The sequence below is a fragment of the Bos javanicus genome, chromosome 17, assembly GCF_032452875.1.
Source record: "Bos javanicus breed banteng chromosome 17, ARS-OSU_banteng_1.0, whole genome shotgun sequence".
NCBI lineage: Eukaryota > Metazoa > Chordata > Mammalia > Artiodactyla > Bovidae > Bos > Bos javanicus.
In genome coordinates, this window is record NC_083884.1 from 67,758,117 (window position 1) to 67,785,303 (window position 27,187).

The window sequence follows — 27,187 nt, forward strand, 5'->3', positions numbered from 1 at the left end:
GCCCAAAAGAATAACCACCACCCAGCGCAGCCCCTTGCCCCTGCCTCCCTCCTGCACCAGTGGTTCCCAGCTCCAGGGGCTCATGTCCTGCACAGACACTGAGCCATGCTTGGAGACATTTGGAGTTGTTGCAAGGGAAGCGGGGGGAGAAGAGATGCTGCTGGCAGTTGGTGGGCAGAGCCCAGGAACAACGCTAAATACACCAGAGTGCACAGGACAGCTGCCCCTCCTCTGCCACAGAGAGAGGGTCTGAGATGACCCAACTTAGAACAGCATCAATGCACACGTGGGCCTCCTCTGCCACAGAGAGAGGGTCTGAGATGACCCAACTTAGAACAGCATCAATGCACACGTGCGTGCGCACACACACACACACACACACACACTACAGCATCCAGACCCACATTCCCATCCTCCATGGGCTTCCCTGGTGACTCAGATGGTAAAGAATCTGCCTGCAGTTCAGGAAACCTGGGTTTGATCCCTGGGTCAGGAAGTTCCCCTGGAGAAGAGAATAGCAACCCATTCCAGAATTCTTGCCTGGAGAATTCCATGCCTGGACAGAGGAGCCTGGCAGGCTACAGTCCATGGGGTCCCCCCCCCCAAAAAAAAAGAGTGGGACACGACTGAGTAAAACAATGACCAGGTAAAAGGGGAGGGGATGGGGAAAAATAAGGCAAGCCCCGCCCACAAATGTACCACAGTCACCATTAACGTCATATTTATTGTTATTTAGCTGCTCAGGAAAACATATACAGGTATATACAATATGCATGAATACAGAAGACTGCACTTTACATATTTTTTTAAAAAAAGAAAGAAAAAAATAACACTCAATTTCATGAGCTATTGTCACAGTCTTCCAACCAAGCATTTCAGAAATGAATTTCTTTTAAGAGTCAAAAAAGATTACAGGATTGCCTAACACACAGCAGAGTTAAGTTTCCATATTTTACATGTGCAATAACGTTTTCATATTCTTTCCCGAAGAGTTTTGCTATGCAGTACCGATTACCAGTGTTTGTGGAGTCTCGTGGGTTGGGTGTGTTTTTAATTTACTTTTATTCTTTCCATTAAACCAAATCTAGTGAAATAACATCCTTTTGCTTAAGGCTATTTTTAAAGCTGTTCCATTCTGGGGTCGTGGGGAGCGAGAAAGTTGAAAACTTCAGGGGTTTCCGAGGTTGCCAGGACCATGAGCTGATGGCCTCAACGCAGGGAAAGTCAAAGACAGAAGTCAAGACACTTGGCTCCCCGGCCTTAAGCAATTAAGGAGAAATCATTCCTGTTTAAGAAATAAAAGGATGAAGCTCTCAAACAGCTGTACATTGCGGAATCAGAGGGGGCGTGGAGTTTCGCTCGGACCATGGCTGGCCCTCCCGCAGCCCACTGCAGGAGGGGAGGTTCCCTGCCCCTTTCTCTCCTTCACTGGGTGAGCTCCCACCTTCTTCTCTTTGATCAGTCCACACCAGCTGCTCCTGCCTGCCTTCTGCAGGGGCCGGGGCCAACCCAGGTCAAACTGCCCATGCAGGAACTTCAGACGGTCCAGACTCAGACCCCGAGCCAAAAGGGCCAGCAGGAGGAAAGACGAGGAGGGGGAAGTGGAAAGAGCCAGATTTTTCTGGATGCTCTTCTCCCTTTGCTAAAAAGTTCTTTGAAATAAACAATGTGGGTGTTGTATGGTGAGCGCAAAGCCTTCAGGTCACTTGCTTAAAAAAAAAAAAGCCGGGTCTGAAAACTCTGGGGACATGGGGCAGGGGTAGGGGGAAGGATGGAGGGGGCGTGAAGCTCAAAATGGAGCATTTAGTAAGATGCTCAGAAATTGAAATTGAGCAGAAGAGTTACAGATTTGGGTGACATGGTGTCAGTCACTCCTTGGCTGGCCCACCCTGGAATCTGGGCCACCCCCACCACCCCCGTGAATCACACAAGCCCTTTGCGGTCATCAGCAGCACCCAAAGAAAGACTCCCCTGCCCGCGCCGGGCCTCCACTGACGGCTGCTCTGGGAGCACCGGGTAAGAGGCCTCAGCTGGGTCCCTGCTCACCCAGCCGCTCCTTCACCTCTGCTCAAAGAAGTCATTCCTTCAGGAGATGCTCAGGACATGGCTCTGGTTTTGCAGCAGGCTAAGATTACACCAAAAGCGGAAGAGGGGATTCTGGGGTTTTAAAAAAAGAAAAAGGCCAAGAATCAAAGTCACTTGTTGCAGTCCCTTTCTCTCCTCTCTAGCCCTCGGGAATCTGCAAACTCCTCCAAAGAAGACACACAGGCTGGGAGGCAGGAAGGGGGCTTGGCCAAGAGAGCCTGGGGGCTCCTTTACTCAACCAGCTCCTCCAAAAAGTGCTGGGCCCTCCCAGGGATGCGGGGGCGGCCCAGAATGGGGAGAAGTGGGCGATGACCCAGGAACCACTCCTTCTGGCCCCGATGCCTGGTTGGCCACAGACGTCGGGAAAGGTCAAGGCTGAGACCTGACCCTTCAGCTCAAACACCCCAGACCCAGCCGACCTGGCCCAGAGCAGAGCGGGAGCCTGCCACCATCCCCGTGCGGACCAGGGATGCTCCGCACAGCGTGAAAATTCAGGGCCTGGGCGTTGGTGCAGAGGCCCAGAAAAGGAGAGAAAACACCACAGTCGAATATTCCAACTGCTTCCCACAGAAGCAGGCTGGACACGTCATCACCTCCATCGCAGTGAAAGGCAGCTCCCAGCAAAAGAGAGAACGGAGCTGAAGGCTGAGCGTGTGCTTGTAGGAATGAAAATATATATGTCTATTTTCTTAGGGAACAGACAAAACAAAATCTCAGGCGGAATACCTAAGGGGGGCATTAATTGTTTGGCTCCTGCCTGACTGATGACAGTTGGGTGTCAATATATAATATTGTGATGACAATTTGACTCTCACCCGGCAATATTCCAGAACTACTATTCTCCAGGATTTCCATTTTAATAAGCAGTGAACAAAGCAAAAGGAAAAAGGAAAAAAAAAAAAAAAGGAGGTAGGGAGGAACAAGACTAAAAGAGAATTAAAAAGGAAAGCAACTCTTGTCTTATTATGAAATAACAATACTTGGACATACAGCAGCACGAAAATAAAACAAGGAAAGAGGTCATCTAAAAAAACGTATGCCAAGATTACAGAAAAAAAAAATGGGAATTATCTAGCAGGAAGAAAATGCTTCAGCAAAAGTTTGCTAACTGCAGAAGGGTTAACACTGGTAACATACCGTGGCAGACAGAGTTTCTTTTTTAAAAAAAAATTTTTGAGGTTTTTTTTTTTCCCCCTTTAAATTAACCCCTTCCGGTCCATATGCCACTAAGCAGGTACCAACCTAGAAAAAAAGAAATCACCCACTCAGCAATAGTGGCCCTTTCGAATTCACGTGGTGGGGGCAGGTAGGGGCGGGGTCAGGTCAGGGGGGAGAGGAGAGAGAAAGGGGGAAGGGAGGGCCTGGTTGGGGGAGGGGGTATTTCTTGTCACTTCAAGTCAGGGCGGCCACGAATGTCCCGAATCTGTTGGAAATGTCGGAGTGCAGGGACCGCCAGGTGGGCACAGAGGCTCGGGCCTTGGCATCACCCACGTCGTCTGTGCAGTGGACAGACAGGCACTGCAAATGGCTGCCGGGCTGGGGTGCCGAGGCCTTGTTCGCAGGGAGGTCGTGGGCTGCAGAGAAAGAAGGAAGACAGAACGTTAGCTGCTTGCTTGACTCTGCAAGAGGCCCTGATGGGGACAGAGTGGCAGAGGCAGGAGGACAGGACAAGTGCAGGCCCTTTTTTTGTGCCTAAAGACAGCCCAAGGAGATCTAAAGTCGCTTGGTTTGAACCCTCATGCTGTTGCCTTTGACTTGGGCTGTCACACTTTAGCCAAGGGAAGACCCCTCCCTCTTGGGTCTGTTTTTCTCCACCACCTTGGAAAATAGAAGAGTTAGGCAGGATAAACTCAGAGTTTGCCCATCTCTGATGGACTAGAGTTCCCAAAATATTAACTGCTCCTGAAGTAAGTTAGGAAGGCTTCTTGGAGGAGGCATATCTCAACTGAGTATTGAGGGATATGTAGGAGTTCATCAGATGCAATGAATTAAATAAGAGTGGGGAGGATCATTCAGGTCTAGAATATAACCCATTCTCCTGTCATCCGCTAGACAGACATTTGCTAAGGGGCTGCTATGTGCTGGGAACCCCCTTATGAAGTACCAAACTGCTCAGAGCAGTAGAGACTGAGTGTGGACTCTCCAGCGACATGAATGCCTTTGCCCATCCCCAGCTGCTGCATGAAAGAACTTTCAGTGATAGAGGTAAGGGAGTCCACTCCTCTCCTACACCCGCAATGAAAATGCCCTCAATTTCCTTCTCATTCAGTCACACAGCACCAGAAACAGCATAGACCATAGCCATGCTTTGATTAGACATCTTTGAGGGGAAAGAAATTTGACAACCATTCACACCTAGTATAAACTATATTAGAAGACAACAGGAATTGGGAGTCCTAGGATAGGGAAGGAAGAGAACAGTCAGTTCAGAGGACTTCTAATTTACTGTTGCCCAGTGACCCACAGTTCTGTTCTGAGGCCTATTAAATCATGATTAGTCTCATTGTTCCATTTTCAGAGTCTGACTCTCAGAGAGGCAAGGTGACCTGCCCAAGGTCACACAGCCAGCCAGGAGCAGAGTGGGGTTTGAAGATAGACGGATACTGAACTTCTGACTCAGCAAAAGTGAGAAGAGCAGGCCTTGGGGGTGGGGGCCCAGCTCCGGCCGAGGGAGCACACCCAGATACTGAACTCCATGACCGGCCCGCCCTCCTCAGCACACTACGCAGGCCCAGCCTGGGCCCTGCGCCAGGCAGGAGTCACCCCACCCATCCCGCCCTCTGGGATCTGGGGGGGTGGAAAGGGGCAGGCTTCCCCCGAGAGCTGAGCCATGGCCTGCAGAGAACAATCCTCCCAGAGGGACGGGCCCAGGCAGCCAAGGCCAGGCGTGACTAACTGGGTTTGGGGTCCCCACCCCGAAGCCCCAAAGACATCCCGCTTGGGAACCTGCGTTCTTGGGAGGAGCTGGGGCTGGGAGGGAAGATTCTCTCCCTCTTCTTTCCTTCATTCAACTACGAAGACTTCACTGCCACCCTACTATGTGCCAGGCATGGTGGTGAGCCTGCAAATTCCAGCAGGAAACAAGGCACTCTCTTGTTCCTCCTCCTCCTTCTGCATCTGACAGTGAGGCTGGGAAAACAGCGTCAGAGCCCAGTCACTTTGGAGTCAGAGACTGCAGCCTGAATCCCAGCCCCACTGCTGTGTGCACAGGGTCTGACACTTTTCCCTCTCTGACCCTCAGTTCTGTTCACTGGTAAAGTGAGGGTGATGCCGTCTCCCTTGGGGTCTTGTCACAGGTGTTCTGGAACGCAGACATATTCCCAGGCAGGGCTGCTGAGACTGTCATTCATGTCTGGGGTTGGAGAGGCAGCCCTTGCGAGCATCTAGAAGCCTTCAAGCCTGGTCCCCTCCTTCAGACTAGCCAGCTGGGCGTGTCCCTGACCATGAAACGGGAGTCTTTGCCCATTTCGTGGGCAGGGAAGCTGAGCCTAAGGTTTCAACGTCAGTTAGAACTGTGATGCTGTGACCCCAGGAAGCTAGAGACGTCAGATTCGGGGTCCCCTTGCCCCCAGCAGGCCCTGGATTCCAGCCACGCTGATGCACAGCCCTCACATCTCCACTCTTGAGCCCACGCTTGCCTTGCTTCCAGTGACACCCTGCTGCTTAACACCGTTGGGGGTATTTTGTTCTGAGCATTGCAAGATTTGGATTTGGGAGAAGAAGTAGCATCTATCAGAGGGTGGAGAAAGAGAAATTCTGAAAGGGGTTCCTTATTTCACTTTATACATTATTTCAAGGAGCCAACACAGCAAAGCTTGTGCCCATTTTACAGGTAGGAAACGGAGATCCCTGCCAAAATTTTCAACAGCTAAAGACAGACAAGACCCAGACGTGAGCTCCGAACACCCGGCTTCCTGCCTCTGCGGCTGATTCGCCAGAAAGACAGACACAGGAGGGCCAAGACTCTCACAGGAGCTGGGTTTGCTCAGCGATGGTTCCAGATTGCCCCAAATGGCCATGTTTCCTAAAGATGCTCTCTTCCCAAGATAACAGACAACTCAAATGCACGCCATGCGCCAAAACCAGAGACAGCTGCTCTTCTTACTTGGGGTGGATTTAATGAGGGCGTGGCAGGCACACAGCTGAACACGTCCGTGTATTATCTAATGCCATCCCCCAGCAAACCCAGCAGTGGGGGGACCCTTCTCCCCACTTGAGAGGGGGCACCTGGGGCTCAGAGAGGGTGAGGGGCTTGCCTGGCATCACAGGGCATGGGCATGGGAGGAGGTCTCCCAGCCCCTCTGCCTGGGACAAGTGAGCGAGTCTGGTATCCACGGGAAACGTTTCTAGCAGAGAATATGACTCTTCAGTTCTCAACAACCCAAGCATGACCAAACTCATCCTCCCGCTGGGTCCATTCCAGCTGGGGGGACCCAACATGCCCTCGGACCACGGCTCCCCTGGGCTGCCGATAAATCAGCCCTGCAGGAGCCGCCTCAAGTCAGGGCCTGCCCTGGCCCGGGGCAGGGAGGGGCCTTCCGTCCACCCTCCTCGGGAGCAGCAGACGGGCCAGCCCCCACGCTAGGACCCAGAGATAAAAGCCGCCCCCCTCGCCCAGCTCCCAGAGTTGGGAGAGACCCTGGGGTTACTCAGCGCCCGGCACTGGCAGACACCGCAGAACCCGCTGGGTGTTGTCCTGATCTCCCTTGCTGGCTGTCGGCCTCCCCCATCAGACTGTGGCGGCATGGGGGAGGGGCGGGTCTGGCCTGTTCAGCTCAGCTGGGCCCCCGGCATGCTGACTGTGAAGGGACTTTCAGCCCTATTTGACAGATGGGAAGACTGAGGCCCCAAGGGACAAGGAGCTGCCCAGGGCTCACCCGAGGCCAGGTCGCCAGCTCTGCGACCCGCCCTCTCCTTTCAGAATGGGCTTCCTCGAAGGGTTGGGCTGAGATGGAACCCCAGATCCTCCAACCTGGGCCACTGGCCCCCTCCTGCATGGCCTCAGTTTCCTCATCTATAGCTTAGGGGAGGGGGCTGCGATTCCCATGGGCGTGGCTCTAGGCTGCTGGAGGAGGCCAGGCAAGAGAAAGAGCTGGGCTTCCCTGGTGGCTCAGTGGTAAGGAATCCACCTGCCAATGCAGGAGACATGGGTTCGATCCTTGGTCCAGGAAGGTCCCACATGCTGCGGAGCAACTAAGTCCACGCACGCACACTACTGAGCCTGTGCCCTAGAGCTCAGGAGCCGCAACCACCGAAGCCTGAGAGCCCAGAATCTGCGCTCCGCAAGAGAAGCCACCACCAGAAACGCCCCCGCTGGCTGCAGCCAGAGACAAGCCCACACAACAGCGAAGACCCAGCACAAACAAAACTGACTAAATAAAATTATGTGTGTGGGGGGAACTGACTAAAAAAATTTTTTATAAAAGAGAAAGAGCTGATGACGCCCTGCCTGTGGGGGTCAGTTCCTGAGGCAAGGGTGGCATCGACTCAAAATTATAACCACAAGGTGCCTCAACCCAGGCAGCCACAGGGGCTGAGATGAGGGGCTTCCTGCTCACAGGACAGGATGGCGTGCCTGCCCAGCAAAGAAGGCCCGAGGGGCAGTTTTTAAGGTCATCCCCCAATCGGCCGGGCTTCCCAAGTGGTGCAGTGGTTAAGGATCTGCCTAGCCAACGCAAGAGACACAAGAGACGTGGGTTAGATACCCAGGTAGGGAAGATCCACTGGAGGAGGAAACGGCAACCCACTCCAGTATTCTTGCCTGGAAAATCCCATGGGCAGAGGAGCCTGGTGAGATACAGCCCATGGGGTCGCAAAGTCAGACATGACTAAGCGAGCACACAGGCACTCTAATGGCCGGAAGGTACCACCTGAGTCCGCAGGCACAGGGCAGGGCCTGAAGCTGGGACGCCTCGCTTCTCCTCTCCCTAAAGGCTCTCCCCGCCGCTTCCCCCTGTGCACAAGCCCTGGCTGAACTATCCAGCCCCTTCTCAGCCACCCCTCCCTAAACGCCACCGACCTGGTATCACCCTACCAGCTGCTTCGGGTTCGCCCTGATGCCGACACAAGGCCACGTCGGATTTTGTCTTCAGCGCTTCCCTATCCCGTAAATTCCACAAAGGGAAGAAGGAGAGAACCTTGAGCCGTTGCCCAGAAAGTGACCGTGTGAATAATGGATGGAATTCCATTCCTCCGGTGGGTTCCGCAACCATCGCGGCCTGCCGACTGTGGAACGTGGGACCTTCGGGCACATCACCCCTTCATCTCTCAGAACCTCAGTCCCAGGAAATGGGGGAAATAATAGGACTGGCCGTCACGGAGGCAGGGACGAGGATTAAGTGAAACGATCCATGTAAAGTGCTTAGCACACAGCGCTCCCGCCATCGCCAGGAGGACTGCCCTGTGTGGTTGTGGACCAGCCCTGCAGGGACCGGCAGGGCTGGGACGGCTGGTCAGAGCGCTAACGGGGACGGCTGGGTGACCCTTGGGCTGGCCAGCCAAGGCTGGGGTGAAAGGGAGAAGGGAAAAGACGCTCCTATCTTTACCTGGGGACGTCTCGTTGTTAATTTCACTTCCTGAGGTGCCGCCCATGGAAGGGGATGGGTGTTTCTTTTTTTAATGTCAGCAAAGCAGGCCTTGTCACTGCTTTGCTCTGCACTCACTATCCTCAGGAATGGGTTCCAGTCTGGGTCAGCCATGTGCTCAGGCATCCAGAACTCTGTGGGGTGGTAGTTGCCACCCACCTCCCACCGCCACCCCCCAACCCCTCCCATAGCAGCTTAAGTGCTGCCTCGGCGGTACCCACGGCCACCACTTTGTTCTTGAACCCTCAAAGAGGGGGCTTTTGACTGGTCATCTTCTGTTCTTCAGCACCCCGTCCCCAGAAGGAAGGCCAAATTATGGGGGTCAAGGGTGGGCTCCAGATAGCACCCGGGTCAGGGCCCCCCCCCCGGATGCTAATTCAGAGTGTGGCCTAAGCAAGGTGTTAACCTGGGCTGTAAAATGGGAAACTATTCAGGGGCTTGGAGGAGGATAAAGTGCAATCCCACAGGTGAAGACTTTAGCACGTGATGCACCCTCAGAAAAGGTTAGCTGCTCTTGCTGCTGCTGCTACTGCTAAGTCGCTTCAGTTGTGTCCGACTCTGTGCGACCCCATGGACTGCAGCCCACCAGGCTCCCCCATCCCTGGGATTCTCCAGGCAAGACTACTGGAGTGGGTTGCCATTTAGGATTTTTATAATACTCACGACACTTCAACAGCCCGGGGCTTTGGAGGCAGGAAGAGCTAGTGTGGCCAGGCGCCGGCCCTGTGCCGTGGGGCAGTTTCTCTGTCTCCTTGGGGGCCAGGGGCCTGCCCTGCCCCCTGCCCGCCAGAGGCTGGGGGTTGGGGGTGCCCCTCCAGGGTACAATCCCAGGCAGAGAGGCGAATTAGAATTCCATGCGTATTTTTAACTCGAAGCTTATGTAAGGAGCAGTGTGGGCCCCAGAACACAATAGCGAATGACTCTCGCCCGGCTCACCAGCTCACCCTCGCCGGATTCCGACAAAGGGAAATGTATTTTGGTTTTTCCTTTATTTGGACCTGGAAGGGACGGGGGGCGGGTGGGTGAGGGGGAGACGCTGGTGTCTGTGACAGCTGCCACTCAGCTAGGGACTGGGCCGCTGGGCCTTGAAGCAGAGCCGGCAGGCCAGGAAGGCACAGGGCTGAGCCGCTGAGCCACCTGTTCTCAGCTTCTCTGTCCTGAAGCCTGGGAGTCCCTTAGGGCCCCTAGACACATCCATGTCCCCCCACAGACGCTCCTAGCTTCTAGTCCTAAAGGCCAGGCCATTGCACCCAGGCTACTGCTGGGCATCAGTCTTCCCCAAGCTTAAAGTCCAGCATCAGGGAAGGAAGGGCTGCCTTCAAACTTCACCACCCACTTCTCTCCCGCCCTGCTGCTCCCACCCCGGTCCAGGCCCCCCACACCTGCCTGCAGGGACCACCTTGCCACTCTATCTGCTTCCAGACTGGCACACACACCCCTCTTCCCTGAGAGTCAGGTGAGAAACTCTAGAACACCAAACAGAACAGCCCCTCCCCTCCTGCTGAAACCTTCCATGCCTCCCCAGTGCCCCCAAGATAAAATCTCCAGCGTCCCATGACCTCGCCTGCTGCTTTCTTGGGCCTCTAGCCTCATCTCAGCTATAAAGCCTCTCAGAGAAGCCTGATCCTTCCCACCTCCACCCCTCTGCTCCTGATGTTTCTTTTGCCTTGAACACCCCCTCTCCCCCACCGCGCTCCTCACCTCTGCTGACTCCTACCATCGACCTGGCTTGTCAGCCTCATGGTGATGTGTCCCCAACTCCCCCTGCTTGCAAATGGCACCCCTGCCACCAGCCACAATAACAGGAATGACGCCACCAGCGACCGCCCCACCAGCTACACTGAACTGGCGACACACCTCCCCTGGCGGCGAGGGAATCCTGAATTCCCGGCCCCTTATCAATAGGTCACCAAAGATGGAAAACATCATGGGGAGATTTGGGAATCAGAGGGCCTGATGTCTGCATCTCAGCCCCTGGCACTTTCCCCAGCCTCCGCTTTCCCATTTGTAGAAGGGGTAACATTCCCACCAGTAGAGTTCAGAGAAGCCTGGCCTGGACAGAGACCCCCCAGAGCCAACACACCCAACAGGCTCCCCATGGTCTCTCTGGGGGCTGGCACGCAGTAAGCACCTGATAAAGATTCGTGAAATATTTAAATGAATTATTCACATTCAATGAAGGCAGGAGGATGAGGTAGGTGCCCTCCGAAAGCAAGGGACACCCTGCGTGCTGTGTGATCCTTGGCAACTCTCTGGGCCTATCTGGTACACTCAGAAATGGATAGTGGTGAGTAGACGTGCTAGACACTATATTTAAAAGCAGAGACGTTACTTTGCCAACAAAGGTCCGTCTAGTCAAAGCTATGGTTTTTCCCGTAGTCGTGCATGGATGTGAGAGTTGGACTATAAAGAAAGCTGAGCACTGAAGAATTGATGCTTTTGAACTGTGGTGTTGAAGAAGACTCTTGAGAGTCCCTTGGACTGCAAGGAGATCCAACCAGTCCATCCAAAGGAAATCAGTCCTGAATATTCATTGGAAGGACTGATGCTGAAGCTGAAACTCCAATACTTTGGCCACCTGATGTGAAGAACGGACTCATTGCAAAAACCCCTGATGCTGGGAAAGATTGAAGGCAGGAGGAGAAGGGGACGACAGAGGATGAGATGGTTGGATGGCATCACTGACTCAATGGACATGAGTTTGAGCAAACTCTGGGAGTTGGTGATGGACAGGGAAGCCTGGCATGCTACAGTCCATGGGGTAGCAAAGAGTGAGCGACTGAACTGAACTGAGTAGATGTACAAGCCCCCAGATCTTTTCTATCCCTTTGGGGTGGTCAGATTTTACATTCGGTGAAGGCAAGAAGGTGAGATAGGTGCCCTCTGAAAGCAAGGGACACCCTGACATACGCTGACCTCGGGCTCTGTATGGGACTGGGCCTCGGGCCAATCTCACTGGACCAACCCAACACCCAGGGAGAGGAGGCATTTTACGGGGGAGGAAGCTGAGGTTCAGAGAGGGAACGTCACTGGCTCACAATCACACAGCTTGCCTGAGGCAGAGCCAAGGCCACTCTCAGGCCTGTCTGATGCCAGAGTCATAGGAGAAAGCAAGATGTCCCGGCCAAAGGGCGGGGACAGCCTCTCCGTCTCCATCATTCTCGTTCCCACCCCGCTCCTTCTCAGTCCCTTTCTCTCGTCCACGCCTTCCTCCCTCGTCCTCATCTCCTCTGCCCCCTCCCTCCCTCCCATTCTCTCTCTCTGGATCAACGCTCCCCCTTCCAAGGAGAGGACCCTGAAAGCACGCAGACGGACTAAGAACAACCCCCGGTGATACAGCAGCCCAGGACAAAACCCGAGACCCCATTCAGTGACTTCTCTATGGACGCTGACCATGCGTTTCCACATCAGCCCCTTTGGACTGGGGGAACAGGCAGGACACGGCCCCGCACGGGGGGCTCCTGAAGAGGAAGGAAGGGCCCCCTACCAACAATCGGGAGGCCCCACGAGTGTGAGGAAGGGGCCTTGCTCCAGCCACTGGGGCAGCTCTGTCTGGGGAGAGGCTCAGCCAGGCCCCTGGAAGCCTTCGGAAATTAATTGGAGTTGACTTGGCTGAGGGCAGCTGTCATTTAGATTGAGAACTGGCCGAGGGCTCCACTGAGGCGAAGCAGAGAGGCCATCGCTGGGACCAGGCTGCTGAGAGCTGGCGGGGGGCGGGGGCTGGGACTGGGGTGGGGGGCTGGATTCCGGGGACCCTCCCCAGCCCCAAAGGAGGGGGCACCAGGGCGGTGTGTGAGCCCCAGAGCCCTCTCCCCAGCCTGGGCATCTCCTCCGGGTTCCTTCTCCTGGCGCCTGCGGCCACGTGGCCAGTGACCTGAGACGGATGTAGCCCTGTGCACCCCTGGGCCTCTCCCAGCCTGCCAGCTGCCGAGACATGACAGGCAGGGGGGGTGCTGAGCCCACCCCTCAGCCTGCACCTTCCTTCCGACAGCATCCACGAGGAGCACACCAAGGCTGCTTGTGCATAGCCCGTGCAGAGTGCTGGGCTCCAGGGCTGTCTTCGGAAATGTTCACATCTCCCTGCCTCAGTTTCATCATCCGTGGAATGGGGCGGGAGACGGTATTCTTCTCATAGGGCTGTTGGGAGAGCCCAGTGATAATAACGACCAAAGTACTTCAAACACTGCCACACACCAAGGGTGCCCAAGGAATAGTAGCTGCTGTTAGTATTTCTATGATTATTCCCCTTGTGGCTCAGCTGATAAAGAATCCTCCTGCAATGCGGGAGACCTGGGTTCAATCCCTGGGTTGGGAAGATCCCCTGGAGAAGGGAAAGGCAACCCACTCCAGTATTCTGGCCTGGAGAATTCCACAGACTGTAAAGTCCGTGGGGTTGCAAAGAGTCGGATACGCCTGAGCGACTTTCACTTCACTTCTTCACTGTGATCATCACACTGGAGATTCACTCCAGCCCTGTCTCCAACACAGCCCTTCCCACTGTTTTCTTACCTTCTCACCCACAATTCACCCCCCTCCCCATGACACTGGGCCCAGTGCTGTGTGCCCCTGGGGCAGGACACTGTCCGTCTCTGAGCCCCAGTGTTCCGCCCGTACACTGGGGGCAGCATAACACCAGGGCCGACACCTCGCTGGGCTCCCCCACTCTGTCCGGTGTGTGGTGAGCCATTCAACCATTATCTTTAGAAAACAAGACAAATCTATACCCATGTTTCTAAAGAATTAGAACCAAAACGCTGTCAGCCAATGGGAAGAGAAACCAGATCCAGTGACAGGTCTCAATTTTAAAAATAAGCTTTTAAAACGCAGATGCTTTGGGTGGAGGATCTTGGGGTCCTCTGCCCTGGTCATCCACCCACTGGAGAAGCTTGAGATCTTCCCAAGTTGGGTCAGCAGGGCAGCAAGCGGCCCGCATGGCCAGGAAACTTCCCATAGCGCTGCTGTGTCCCGCAAGAGGGCTCTGCTTGGGGGTCAGTCAAGGGACAGTCATGCCCTTTGGAGATAGGTTGGTTCAAACACCAAACCTGTCAGTGCCGGGCTGTGTGGCCCATGATCAGCTGCCTTGACTCCCCAAGTCTCCTAAAAACAGTCTTCCTCACCTAAAAACTGAGTCTGGTTGTTGCTGCCTTGCAGAGAGGGGATGAAATTCCTGGTACCCAGGATATGCTCCATATCTGGTTACCACGATCATTTCCCCAAACCGGGCCGGGGGCAGCCAGTAAGAGGGAGTCCTTGAGACGGTGATAACGACATGATGACAAGCTAAAACATCACAAGCAAATGCATGTTCCTGGCTGTGTGCTGGGTGCTGGGCTCAGAGAGCCCCCGGAGATGTGCTGGAAAACACGTAACTGCAGAACAGAGACAATCCCTGGGGAACGGGTAGGGACCCGGCAAGACTTTGCAGAGCAGGGACACGCTAGGGGGGCTTGAGGATGAGCATAAAGTTCTGCCTGAAGGGAAGCAAGAGGGGAGCTCCAACCCCACTGTGATGGGTTCAGAAGAGTAAGAGGTCAGCCTGGGGACCCCAGTTTAGGGCCTGGGGGACACAGAGGAAGAGGAGGCTGCAAAGCTCAACTGGACTCAGTTGTGGAGGACTGGAGACTCCGAGAGAGGAGCCTGGCTTTGTTCCTGCAAAGGAGACCCGAGGAAGGTTTCCACACAGGGGAGGAACTTTGGGAATCTGTCAGAATTAATAAGAGGCTTGCACCTTCTCCATCCCAGCCCTGACACAGGACACCCGACTAAGAAACTCTTCCCCTCGTTGGAGACGAGGTCCCTTGCTCCCCAACTCTAAGCAAGCATGGGGATCGGATGGCAGCCCCATGAGAACGATACTCTGAGAGAGCGCCGCTCCAATTGGACCTGCCATTCCTCCCCGGCGTCTTCTGAGTCAGACACCTGTAACCCAAGTCCCCAAGGAACCCAGCTCCGGTCCTACTCCCAGCCCTGCCATGCCTCAGCTGGTGGGCTCCACGAGACTCCACCTCTCACATCCCCTCGGCACAATGGACGTGGCCATTGTGCCTGTGCTTTTACATCACTGAGTCCTCTCTGAGGATACAGGTGGGGAAACTGAGGCACAAAGCGGCAGAACTGCACCCCGGGTTATCCACTGACGAACAGAAGGGTTGAGGGCAAGCTACCTGATCCCTCTGCTTCGCAGTTTCCCCATCTGTGAAATGAGAGCCTATACCAACAGGGCAGTGCTGCTGGGTGACTGACCTTTGATAGAATCAACTCACAGACAAGAGCTAGTTGGCACCTATCGTGTGTTTGTTCTTTTAAACTGACTCCTTCCTCAGCGGAACCCTGGGGGGCAGCTTCTATTCTCTTAGCCCATTGCACAGATGAAGAACCAGCCAGCGTTAGCATATTACAACCCCTGGGGTGAGTCCGGCCCACTGTCCGTTTTTATAAATAAAGTTTTATGTGAACATAATAATGCGCAAATGTCTACATTTTGTCCATAGATGCGTTCACGCTATAGTGTCAGAGCTGAGTCATTGTGACAGAGGTTGTACAACCCACAAACCTAAAATATTTACCATCAGGCCCTTTACAGAGAAAGTTTGCCAATCCTTGAAGGCTTAGAGGGGTGATATCACTTGTCCAGGTTCACACAAGTGGGAAGGAACAGCCAGTAGGTGCTCAATACATGCTCCCAAGAAAGGTATTTGTGTGCCAATAACACTGCTGATCTGTGAAAACGCATATGGTGACCCGTAGGGAATCAGAAATGTCCTCCCCATTCATGTGGTCCTGGTTTACCTTCTCTGGCCATGGAAGAAACTGATTTAAAAATTAAAGAGACAGTAAAAATGCTGCTTGTAGGGGACAGGGGCTGTTGTTAAAAAAAAATTCTTGTGGGAAGTTGCTGTATAGCACAGGGAGCTCAACCCAGTGCTCTGTGGCAATTTAGAAAGATGGAATGCGGTGGGGGGTGGGAGGGAGGTTCAAGAGGGAGGGGACATGTGTACATTCATGGCTGATTCACACATGGTTCATACATGGTCCATTCATGGCTGTTGTATGGCAGAAACCAACACAATACTGTAAAGCAATTATCCTCTAATTAAAAAAAAAAATCTAGACCAGAGAAAAAGAGATTTCTTTCTTTTTCTGAGAAAGACATTCTCAAGAGCATCCACGAATGCAATCAGAGAGGAGAAAGGCAGGCACCGGAGGCGATGGGCAGCCACCCAGCACTCACGGCCCCCCGAGGACCCTTCTCAGCTCAGCCTTGACTCGGGGAAGGACTGAGGGATGGGCAAAGAGGTCAGTGACAGGCTGGGCGGGCTCTGGTCGGCAGAGCTTCCACCCCGGGGCTGGGCCGGGACCTTCTCTCTGGCCGATCCCTTTGGTCTCCATGACAGCCCCATGAGGACCGAGGTCACACCGCTAGACAGTGGAGAGCTAGAACCTGAACCTGCATCTGTAGCCCTTCAGCCACCCCGGGGCATCTGCTCGGCCCGGGGAGGGAGGCGGGTAGAGCGGTGGAAGCTGGTCAGGGCCTGGGAGAAGCTGGCTGGTCGTTCTTCACTCCCATCCAAACAACAGGGACCAAAGCTCCTGGGGTGCCTGTCTGGCAGGCCCACCTCCCAGGGGTTCCAGCAGATCCAGTCTTGGCTTCCTGGGAAGAGGTGTGTCTACTAAAAACAAACCCCGACCTGCTTTTCCCTGCTTGCTGGGCTCTCCTCCCCTACTCCAGGAAGCCGGCTGTGTGACTTCAGGGGCATCACTGGCCCTCTCTGGGCTGCCATCCCCATGGTACGTATCAGGAGTCCCCGCTGCCAGGCCTGCGACCCTGTGACCCGTGACCCGGTGACCCTGGCTTCTTAAAGAAGCCACCCAAGTATGTGTTCCCCACTTCACATTGTGCTACAGGCAGATGGGAAATTTTAGCCAATCTCTGCCTCGGAGTGATGGAGGGGACTGGCTTGGCCCTGAGCATTCTCACAGGGCCTGCCTCTGGGGTTGACCTGCCAGGTGGGGGCCACCGCATTCCTTCCAGGCAGGGAGCATGGGACGCGACAGGCACAAGGGCGGGGGCTAGGTGACTAAGCCGACCCCAGTCTCGCCTTCTGTCACATTTTCCCTGGTCTGGACGCATTTCACAACACTCACACTCCACCTCTTGGAAGCCTTTTCCGGATCTGGTTTATGTCTCAGGTATGGAGAAGCAGGATTAAGACTCAGTGCCTCAACTCCTGTGGCAGAGGTCACAGACCCTTGTCCCTGTGACCTTCTGGGGAAAGCAGAACGGGATTCTAGGAAGACCGGACTGACTGGCGCCGTGCACTGGAGAAACCGAGGCCAGAGAGGGCGGGTCCAGGGCAGCAGCGTGGCCCAGTCAGAGGGTCCAGGCCTGCCTGCCTAAGCCGCCACGCGGTCCTCCTCCACGCAGAAGATGTCAGTCACGTCTGCAGCACGCGGTCACCAAGTGTGGCAACGCTATCGTGCCAGCTCTCCCGTCCTGCTGGATCCCTGCTTCCTTCACCTAAGTAGTAATTCCACATTCTCCCTACTCACGAAGGTCTCTCCCAGCCCCTCAGGGGGCTCCAATACCCACCAGGCTGTAGCATCTGGGGCTAACCATGACTTCTCAGAACTGTCCTGTTCTGGGCTACTGCCTCAGAAGGGGAGTTCCATGAAATCAGAAGTCCTGACTCTCCGATTTACCCCTGTGGCCCTGGCACCGGGTACATGGTTGACTCTCAAACCATATGTGCTGACTGCAACAAACTCTAAAAGGCAAATCATTAAAATAAGGAAGACTCGAATCACATCACCTGGGCCTCCAGACAGACCTGAATAAGGGCTTTTCAAGGTTTCCTTGATGACAGAGAAGCGAGGCTTCATTAGGAAGTCTCCCCACCGCCCCTCCCCAAAAATCTACTGAGAAGGACCACTCCCTCCAGACTATCCAGAAATGGAGGGGTGGCATCCATTTAACTCTCCAGACTCCCAACCCAGTCAACAGACTTCCTTCAAAGAGGAAGTTAGAAATCTCACCATTTATTTTAGGCCCCACTGGTGTATAAGAAAGGCACAAGATGCAGGCAGCTTTAACGGAGAGAAATACTCAAGGGTCAGTGGACAAATGCCAGCAATCTCCTTCTGCCGGAGGAAGATGGCCCAGGGAGGCCCCCTCTCCTGACCCACGCGCCCACCAGACACCCTTCCTGCCTATGGATCCTGAGCCTGGACCCATTGGAATAACCTCTGAGATGTGCTTTAAGTTCACACCGGACATGGGAATCAATTAGGTTACTGCCAACACTTTTGGAGAAGGCAATGACACCCCACTCCAGTACTCTTGCCTGGAAAATCCCATGGACGGAGGAGCCTGGTAGGCTGCAGTCCATGGGGTCGCTACGAGTCGGACGCAACTGAGCGACTTCACTTTCGCTTTTCACTTTTCACTTTCATGCACTGGAGAAGGAAATGGCAACCCACACCAGTGTTCTTGCCTGGAGAATCCCAGGGACAGGGGAGCCTGGTGGGCTGCTGTCTATGGGGTCACACAGAGTCGGACACGACTGAAGTGACTTAGCAGCAGCAGCAGCAGCCAACATTTTAACACCATTTCTTTTTTTTTTCCTTTTCCAGGGAAAGGAACCACACATCCCAGACACCATTCTATGCATTTCTTGACGTCTCTGTATTGGGTCCTCTTGTTAACCTTTGGAGGGCAGGGCTGTTATTCCTTTTCTTTTCTTTTCTTTTTTTTCAGTGTTTGCCCTTGGGTTTGGCTCATTGTGTGCACATGTTATTCTTTTAATGGACGTTAGGAACAGGTTCAGAGAGGTAGGGAGACTTGCCCAACATCACACAGCTAGGGAGTGACCAAGGTAGGATGAAGTTGTTTTCCAAAGGCTCGATACTTTTGTCCCACACCGGAAAGAGAGGGAGAGGAAGGAAGAAAGAGAGAAGAACGGAAGGAAAGAATAAAGAATGATTCTCAGTCTCTTAAAGGCTGTCACCTGGCCTTTGGTCTTGGCCCATCCACTCTGTTCATTAGAAGGACTGATGCTGAAGTGGAAGCTCCAATACTCTGGGCACCTGATGCGAAGAGCTGACTCACTGGAAAAGACCCTGATGCTGGGAAAAACTGAGGGCAGGAGGAGAAGGGGGCGACAAAGGACGAGATGATTGGATGACATCAAAGACTCAGTGGACTCAGTTTGAGCAAACTCCAGGAGACAGTCGGGAGACAGTGAAGGACAGGAAAGCCTGGAGCGCTGCAGTCTGTGGGGTCGCAAAGAGTCAGACACAACTGAGCAACAACAACCCACTCTGTGTCTGGGAACGCCTGCCTGTTTCCTGGGGTGCCACGGGATGAGAAGAAGGTGGCCTTCACATCATGGCCTGAGGGGGGCATCTGATCCAGGCCAGGCCTTGCCCACTGCAAAGTCTGAGCCCTGGGGAACCAGGCGCCTTGGGGAAGGCAAAGTGGAGCAGAAGGGAAGAGCATTTATCATCCTGTACAGAGCTCACCCACCTGAGCAAAGCTCTTGCAGAGGTGGTTTCCAGCTGCCTGGGGGCAGGTACTGTTGCTAAGCAACAGTCTTTCACCCGATGACCTAGCCAAAGTTCACAGCATGCTTGGGGTATAACAAATTGATGACCTTGGGGGCCTCTCTAGGAGTCTAGAAGCAGGCTGGCCTATATGGTAGCCACGACACATGTGATATTTTAAATTTAAATAGAAGATAAACATCAATTCCTCATTCACAACTAACCACAGCCGTCTGGACAGTACAGACACAGGAATCCCCAGGAATCCCCATCACTGCAGAAGGTTCTATTGGACAGAGCGGGTCCAGAAGTATAATCTACCAAGTCTCTCCCGATCTGTACCAGTGGCCGCTGTGACCACTAGCTTTCTTACAAAAGGAAAGTCCTATGGCCTCTCACACAGGAAGTTCCCATAGATGGAGGCAAATTCTGAGCCGGAAGGAGCCACAGGGGTCATCTTTTCCAGGATTATCAACCACCTGGGACTCACACGGAAACATATTTCCTCTTGAGCTCACGGCAGACATCGCTCGTCAGCCTTGGCACTCCGTCCTGTGGAAGCCAGACACAGCCTCAGAGTCTTTCTCAACACAGTGCTCTAGGCAGCCAGAACTAATCCATCCAGAGCAGCACTTGACACTGAATCAGTAAGTCTGACCTAGTCCAATCACAGACACGAAGGCACTGAGGCTCCGTGAAATAAAGTGACTTCCCTGGGGTCAGACGATGGGTCAAGGCCACGTTAGGATTAAAACTCACATCTCCGGCTTCCTGTTCTCCCCACCACATCCCCCCCCCACAACCCCGTGAAAGCTCTGGATAGTCCAAGTTCAAAATCTTCAAAAGAAGAGGCCAGGAAATGCAGCGACTAAAGACTAAGCAGAGTGATGGGAATATTAGCAATAATAATAATAACGATGCCAAGGTATTGATCACCTGCTCTGTGGCTGACCCCAAGCCTCACTTTTCACCAGGACCTTCCGTTATTCTCATGACAACGTGTAAGGAACACAATCACTCTTCCTGTTGTCCAGAACAATGAGCAAAAGGAGACTGGAGACCTTGGGGACGCGCCCCAGGACTCACCATCACTAAGTGACAATCACACTTTGATATTGGTAACGCATTCAGAGCGCCTAGCGCGGATCGTGTGCAGTCCCACAGTCCTCACTCCAACCCAAGACAAGCCCTGATCTCCTTTCACAAGACTCTCCCCCTAGTCCTCTCTGGCCAGCACAGCAGATGGATCCCACAATCCCCTGCCTTAATTCATGGAATGATCAAAATTGCCCCCATTTTACAGATGGGGAAAACTGAGGTTCAGAAAAAGGAGGTGTTCTGGGCCAAAGTCCCACAGTTGGGAAGTGGCATTGCTGGGACCTGAACCCGGGGGAGAGAACACTAAACCTCCTCGGGTTCCGTTTCTGGAGGTCCACTGTTGGGATCTTCCGGGCAGATTACAGGACAGGATGGGTGCAGGGCCACCTGCTGGAAAAATCAAGCCTGGTACTGCTTGCTGAAGCTGCTCAAACATGAAGTATGCAGAAGGGGCTGTGCGTGTCCAACCTCTTGGACCTCTGCAGGGCTCACTGCCTTGGGGAGAAATCACCACTGCGGGTTTAAGTCCTGGTGATGGGGACACTCGGGCGCAGTTCACATCTAGCCACCGACAAGCCACTGCCCGGCCTAGCGAGTACCAACTCAGCCTGCTCTCACCCCTGTGCTTCACCACCTCTCGGTACAGAAATTGCCCAAGACTAATTTTAAGTAATATTTAATTTTATCAGGGATAATTACCTGAAATTAACTCAGCTTCTACCTGGAAGCATTTTGTTACCACTGGCTTTCCCAGGGAGCTGGGGCGAACACTGAGCCCCACCTCCCACGAGCAACCGGGGGAGGAGAGAAGGAAGAGGGCACTGGGAACAGGCAGTGGGTACCACCAAGCCATCAAGCAGAGATAACGGCTAGCGCTAAAGTGAGCGCCTACTGTATGCCTGTGTGAAACGTTCCTTGGATGGTATCACTGAGCTCCCCACAATCCTGGAGGTGGGCATGTTAGACCACACCCTCCCCAGGTCCCCCATTTACAGAAGAGGCACAGGATCCCAAATGGAATAGGAGCAGATACCTATGAGCTGTCAGAGAGAGAGCCGGACTCTGGCTGAAGCCCTGCCTGGCCACCTCCTAGCCGTGTGATCTTGGACAAGCCTGGGCCTCAGTTTCCTCATCTGTCAAATGGGAATAAGGAGAGTAAACTGCCCCAGTGGCTCTGAAGAGTCCATAAGAGAGTGCAGACAAGACACTTGGCACAAGCGGGCGCTTGGTGAGGGCTCCAAGGACACTGCTGGCGCACTCACCATCACCTTCATCTGGCATCACTGCTTTCAGGCTGGGCCTTCCGCCTCCACTGGCCCCCATTTGAGGCTGGGTTGGGGGAGGATCAGGAGAAGAATTTGAAGAAGGAAGGTCTGGCTTTTTCGGCCTCCCCAAGGTGGCCTCACACACAGAACCTCTGAGCCAAGAAGTACAAATGGGCCCCCGAACAGACTGAGAAACCCAGGCAGCCCCTCCCCAGGCTCTAGCCCCCCAAGCCAGCCCTCCAGGAGCCCCATTTAGGGGCACAGGCTCCCCCGGGGCACCAGGAAGAAAAGGGGGCCCCTCTCCCACAGCTGCTACCCTCGCCAGCCTCCCTGAGGCCTGAGGGGGGTTCGGAGCGGCTCTCAAAGGCCGCCGGGCGCCGGGGGTTCATTCAGCTGTTTTCGGGTGGCTCCAATGAGTTCATTTTACCACGGCAGAATATTAAACAGCTCCTGGGGAAACAGATGCTGGGCTTTGGTTTCAGAGGGAGGGAGGAAGGGAGGCCATGGGCCGGCGAGGGGAGAATTCAAGTTCCGCTTCAGGTGGCTCCAAGGATGTTTTCAGGCTCAGCTCAGCCTGAGTCGTTGTCACGGTGACTGGGGCCTGGGGACCAAGTCATGGCATCATGCGGGCCGGGGGCGGGGGGAGGCGGTGCAGACTGGCACCTTGAATGCCTCACTCAGGTCTCACAGCCACCCAAGGAAGCGGGAGCTCTACTATGCCCATTTCACAGACGAGAAAACTGAGGCACAGGGCGGCAGCATGATGCACTCAAGACCATGCAACACAAGATGGCACCGAGACTGCAACTCAGGCCCCCGGACATCCCCTTGGTCCTTTTAGCTACATCACTGTCACTCACTGCCCCATGGTACCCGCCTGAGGGCAGATACCAAGGAAACGGACCCCTGGACAGACATGGAGGTGCTGGGTGCCACGCACCCCTGTACTCAGATTTCCTTCCACTTCCTATCATCTTAACAATAATTTCCCACATCTGAGCAGCTCTCTCGGAGGCTGCCAAACACGTCTGGGAGGATCACTTCCTCCGAGCTTCCTAGCAGCTTCCCCATTCCAGATGGGGAAACTGAGGCCCAACCAGAAGGGTGAAACACAAAGCCGCTGCCCAATTAAAGGCAACAGGATGGAGCCCACCCTCCCCTGCTCCCCCTGCAGTGTCAAGGCCCAGACTCATCCCACTGCCCATTGAGAAGGCTGGCATTCTCTCCCCACTGCCAGAGCACAGAGAGCGGAGCAGGCTTGCCCAGAGCCACATAGCCAGGTTCAGAGGTCAACCCCCAGAGCCAGGCTGGGGCGGAGCCCTTCGGTCCCAGCTCTCGCTGGCTCCCAGCTCTCCGCAGAGGTACTGGTCATAGTATGAAGCTTCTTCCCTTTGAGACTTCATCAGTGCCTACATTTTTTCCTCCTCTGTGATTAGGAATAAATAATGACAGCTCCTTGGAGAAGGGATTGGCAACCCACTCCAGTATTCTTGCCTGGAAAGTCCCCGGGACAGAGGAGCCTGGCGGGCTACAGTCCATGGGGCTGTAAAGAGTCAGACATGACTGAGCAACTAACACACAATGTGTATTGAAGCTTACCAGGTACGAATCACTGATCATAAAGCTTAATGTATATGAACCGGTGTAGCCCCCAGCTACACTGGACCCCCACAATGTGGGCACTGCCATCATCCTCACTTCAGAGGTGAGGAAGCGAGCCTTGGGGATCAACACCATATGGTCTCCCAGTTGCCGCTGGGCAACTCCACGGGTGATGGCGACCAGGTGGTCACAAGGCATGAGCTCGGTACTGTTTTTCCTGTTCCCATGAACTGGCAGTGTCCCCGTGCTTAGGGGCAGCCTGGCCCAGTGGGCAGAAAGATGAGAGTTACAGGGCGGGAGCAGATCTGGCTACACCCCCCACCGGCCACATCCACAAGCAGGTCCTTCACTGCTCTGCACCTCACCCTTCTTGTCTGTAAAATGGGTCAACAGAAGCAGCTACTTCATAGGAGGGCAAGGGTGACTCAGAAACTGGCACAAGCTCAGCTCTCAAACTGGCCCCCCTGCCCTTTCCATGGCTGTAGAGTGGTTAAGGAGTCCAGACACCATCCTAGAGCCAGGACTTTTCTCTTACTGGACCATAGAGATGGAGGCAGGGATTGGCGGGGCTGGGCAATCTCCAGTAAATAGGAATCAAAGGTTCAGAACAAGAAGAGCTGAGCCTCCATCTCATCCCTACCTGCTATCACCAGGCCTCCTGAGCCTCAGGCTTCCCATCTGTGAAGTAGGAAGCCTTCTGGGATGCTGACTGGGTTGCTGTTGTTCAGTCACTCAGTCGTGTCGGACTCTTTGCGACCCTATGGACTGCAGCACACCAGGCTTCCCTATCCTTCACCATCTACCAGAGCTTGCTCAAACTCACGTCCTTTGAGTTTGACGATGCCATCCAACCATCTCATCCCCTCTCTTGCCCCCTTTTCCTCCTGCCTTCAAACTTTCCCAGCATCAGAGGCTTTTCCATCAGAGTCACACTGATGGAGTCAGAGCGACGAACGTGACCAGACCTGCCCCACCAACTCTGTTTCCAAATGGGCACCATCTTGAGTCCAGTTTCCAGCACAACACAGGGGCTCATTACGTACTCCGGGGACCCCAGACCCAACTTGCATTCTTCCAAGGGCTGCTGATGTGACTGCCCCAGCCCTCATCCTGCTCCCCTGCCCCCCACCAACACTATGGTCAGCGGTGGGGGGCAGGGGTAGTTTTCAGCATGCTAGGTGCCTGAATGCTCAGTCATATCCACCTTTTTGCGACCCCACGGACTCTAGCCCGCTGGACAGGCTCCTCGGTCCATGGGATTTCCCAGAAAAATAGTGGAGTGGGTTGCCATTTCCTCCTCCCGGGGAATCTTCCCAACCCGGGGATCGAACCCACGTCTCCTGCATTGCAGGTGGATTCTTTACTGCTGAGCCACCGAGAAAACCCCCGTTTTCAGCTTGAAACCCTAAAAAGAAGTCCTGGTGACAAAACTCCCCTGACTCCAGTGAAAAGAGTAAGAAGAGGCGCCCGGAACCCGCAGGCAGGGGCTGGGCTCCAAAGGGTTAAGCTGAGCTCTGATTTCTCCGGATGGCAGAGACAGCCACAGGCTGCCCCCTGCTCCCGCTGCCTGAAGCCTGACCCCTGACATTTCCACTCCCAGCCGCACTTGCATTTAAAAAAGGGAAGGAAAAAAATTTAACCATCCACACAGACAAACAGTTTGGGTAGAAATGTGGGGGGCGGGAGGGCGGGTATTGGGGTGTGGGCAGGGAAGGAGGGAGACTGCTGCAGACTTCCTTTAACAGAGTTCAGTTCACCCAAAAAAAACCATTTTTTTTTTTTAAAGAAAGACCTAGAAGGGAGGCAGAAGGGGGGAAACAGAAGAATGAAAAGGTGGCAGACAAGTTCTCCGGAATCACCGGGCACCACTACATTTTCTGATTAATTAACCCTGAAAGGGCCTCTCTCTCCCAGCCCTTCCTGGGGGAGGCTCTGGCTGGCGGAGCCCCTCTCTGGGGGGGATTCACTTAGAGGTCCCCGGGGCAGGGGGGTGGGTGCTCAATTCCCTCTTGCGGCCGCATTGCAGCTAAAGCCAAGGATGATAAGGAATTTATCAAATGAGATTTACACAGGGAAACCCTAATTAAGAGGTTGGTCTCCAGTTTAATTGCCTTCAAACCTAGGCAGGCGGGCCCAGGCAGATGGATTTTCAGTCTGACCTCATTAAAAAATAATAATAACCAAATAGAATACGGAGGAAAATCCGAAGTCTACAATGTGGGTAGCAAGTAGAGGGGGGCAAGGGGTATGAAGGGCCGGGATCAGCCTGACCCAGAATCCGCTAGCTGGCGCCCCCACCTCCTTCCGGCTCCTGGGCAGGCCTCAGACCCCGAGCTTGTGGTCCTTCTCTCTCCTCTCTGGAAGCCTGATGGTTTGGGCGCCCCCTCCCCAACTCCTTGAAGTCTCTTCTCCCCTAACCCTTGCTCCCCTGGAAGCTGGCACACCGAATATAAATTGGAAGCATGCATTTCCGGCCCCACCAAACCCAGGCACACACCACACACCAGACAAAACGACCACAGGCCTGGTCATCTGGGGTTAAGAAGGGTTTTTGTTTTTGGCAGGGAAGGCGAAGGAGCCCAAAGGAACTGGCCTGGACGATTGTTCCAGGAACGAAAGACAGAGAAGGAAAGATGGGGGCTGCGGGGAGAGGGAGATGGGCAAACACCTGGGGAACCACAGCCAGAGGTGGTTTTCTGTCCCCCCAGGGGGTGACATGCAAAGGTTTTAAAATACAAGGGGGGACATGGATGTACCCCAGCTCTGGGCAGATACAACTTCGCTCTCTATATGTACCCTGTTCACCGCCCCACCCCCAGCTTTGTTTGATTAAACCATAAATTAATACATGAAGTGGAAAATCAGAAAAGATTTCCTTCCAAAAGCAAAATCTAGGAAAAAAGTCTCCAGCAAATGGGCTTGCTTGCTGTCACATGGATCAGGGGAGAAACACAAGCAAGATGCAGAATCCTGGAAGGTGTCCGTCTTTTCTGCTCCACGTAGTTGACCCAGGCCAATGACAATGTGGAGAAGGCAATGGCACCCCACCCCAGTACTCTTGCCTAAAAAATCCCATGGATGGAGGAGCCTGGTAGGCTGCAGTCCATGGGGTCGCTAGAGTCAGACACGACTGAGCGACTTCACTTTCACTTTTCACTTTCATACACTGGATAAGGAAATGGCAACCCACTCCAGTGTTCTTGCCTGGAGAATCCCAGGAATGGCGGAGCCTGGTGGGCCGCCGTCTATGGGGTCCCACAGAGTCGGACGCGCCTGAAGCGACTTAGCAGCAGCAGCAATGACAATGTAGCAAGTCACAGCTAATGGTGCTTCCTTCCAGCCAGGCACAGTTATTTAGTTTTGTTTTTTAACATTCCACTCAAGTATTTATTTAAAAAAAATTTTTTTTCAGCTGCTCCACGGAGCTTTTGAAACCTTAGCTCCCCCACCAGGGATCGAACCTGCGCTCCCGACAATGAAGGCGAACAGTCTTAACTCCTGGACCACCAGGAAGTTCCCAGGCACAGTTCTGAAGGGCGACTCACGGTTTGTTTCACAACCGCCCATGTAGAACACATTGCCGCCATCCATATACAGTGCGATTAATATGCTTTACACATTATTAGCATCGCTGCTTTTTTTTTTTTTTTTTTTCAGAAAGTTCCCTAACGTTAGCAAGCAACTGATTTTCCAAACCTCACATAAACAGAGACGCTCAGACGTGGGTATGAGGGGCGGGGATATTGAAAACGCTAAGGGGCTTCGGAAAAGGCACAGTTTTTGCCTCTGAGCTGTTTCTCACTGACTTGCCTTCCAAAACATCTAGCCGGCTGTCTGGGGAGTTTCTGCCAGCTGCCACCGTGGCTACCATCCACAGCACCCAGATCACCTCCAAAACTCTGCAGGTGGATTTTTCAGGGCCCACAGGGAAGAAGTGATGCTGTCGAGGGGCAACCTGCTCCCCACTTTTCTGTGGCATGCCACTTTTTCCCCTTGTAGGCCCCTGACTCCTCC

General features: G+C 54.0%; 1 protein-coding gene across 1 annotated transcript in view; it reads right to left on the reverse strand.

The window, feature by feature from the left end:
- Positions 1-704: 704 nt before the first annotated feature.
- MN1 (MN1 proto-oncogene, transcriptional regulator) overlaps positions 705-27,187 on the reverse strand; it is a 48,905-nt gene continuing 22,422 nt past the window's right edge. The window contains exon 2 of the mRNA XM_061385218.1: positions 705-3,659. Within this exon, the coding sequence (XP_061241202.1) occupies positions 3,478-3,659 (182 nt within the window). The 3' untranslated portion in view covers positions 705-3,477. The remainder of the gene's footprint in view (positions 3,660-27,187) is intronic.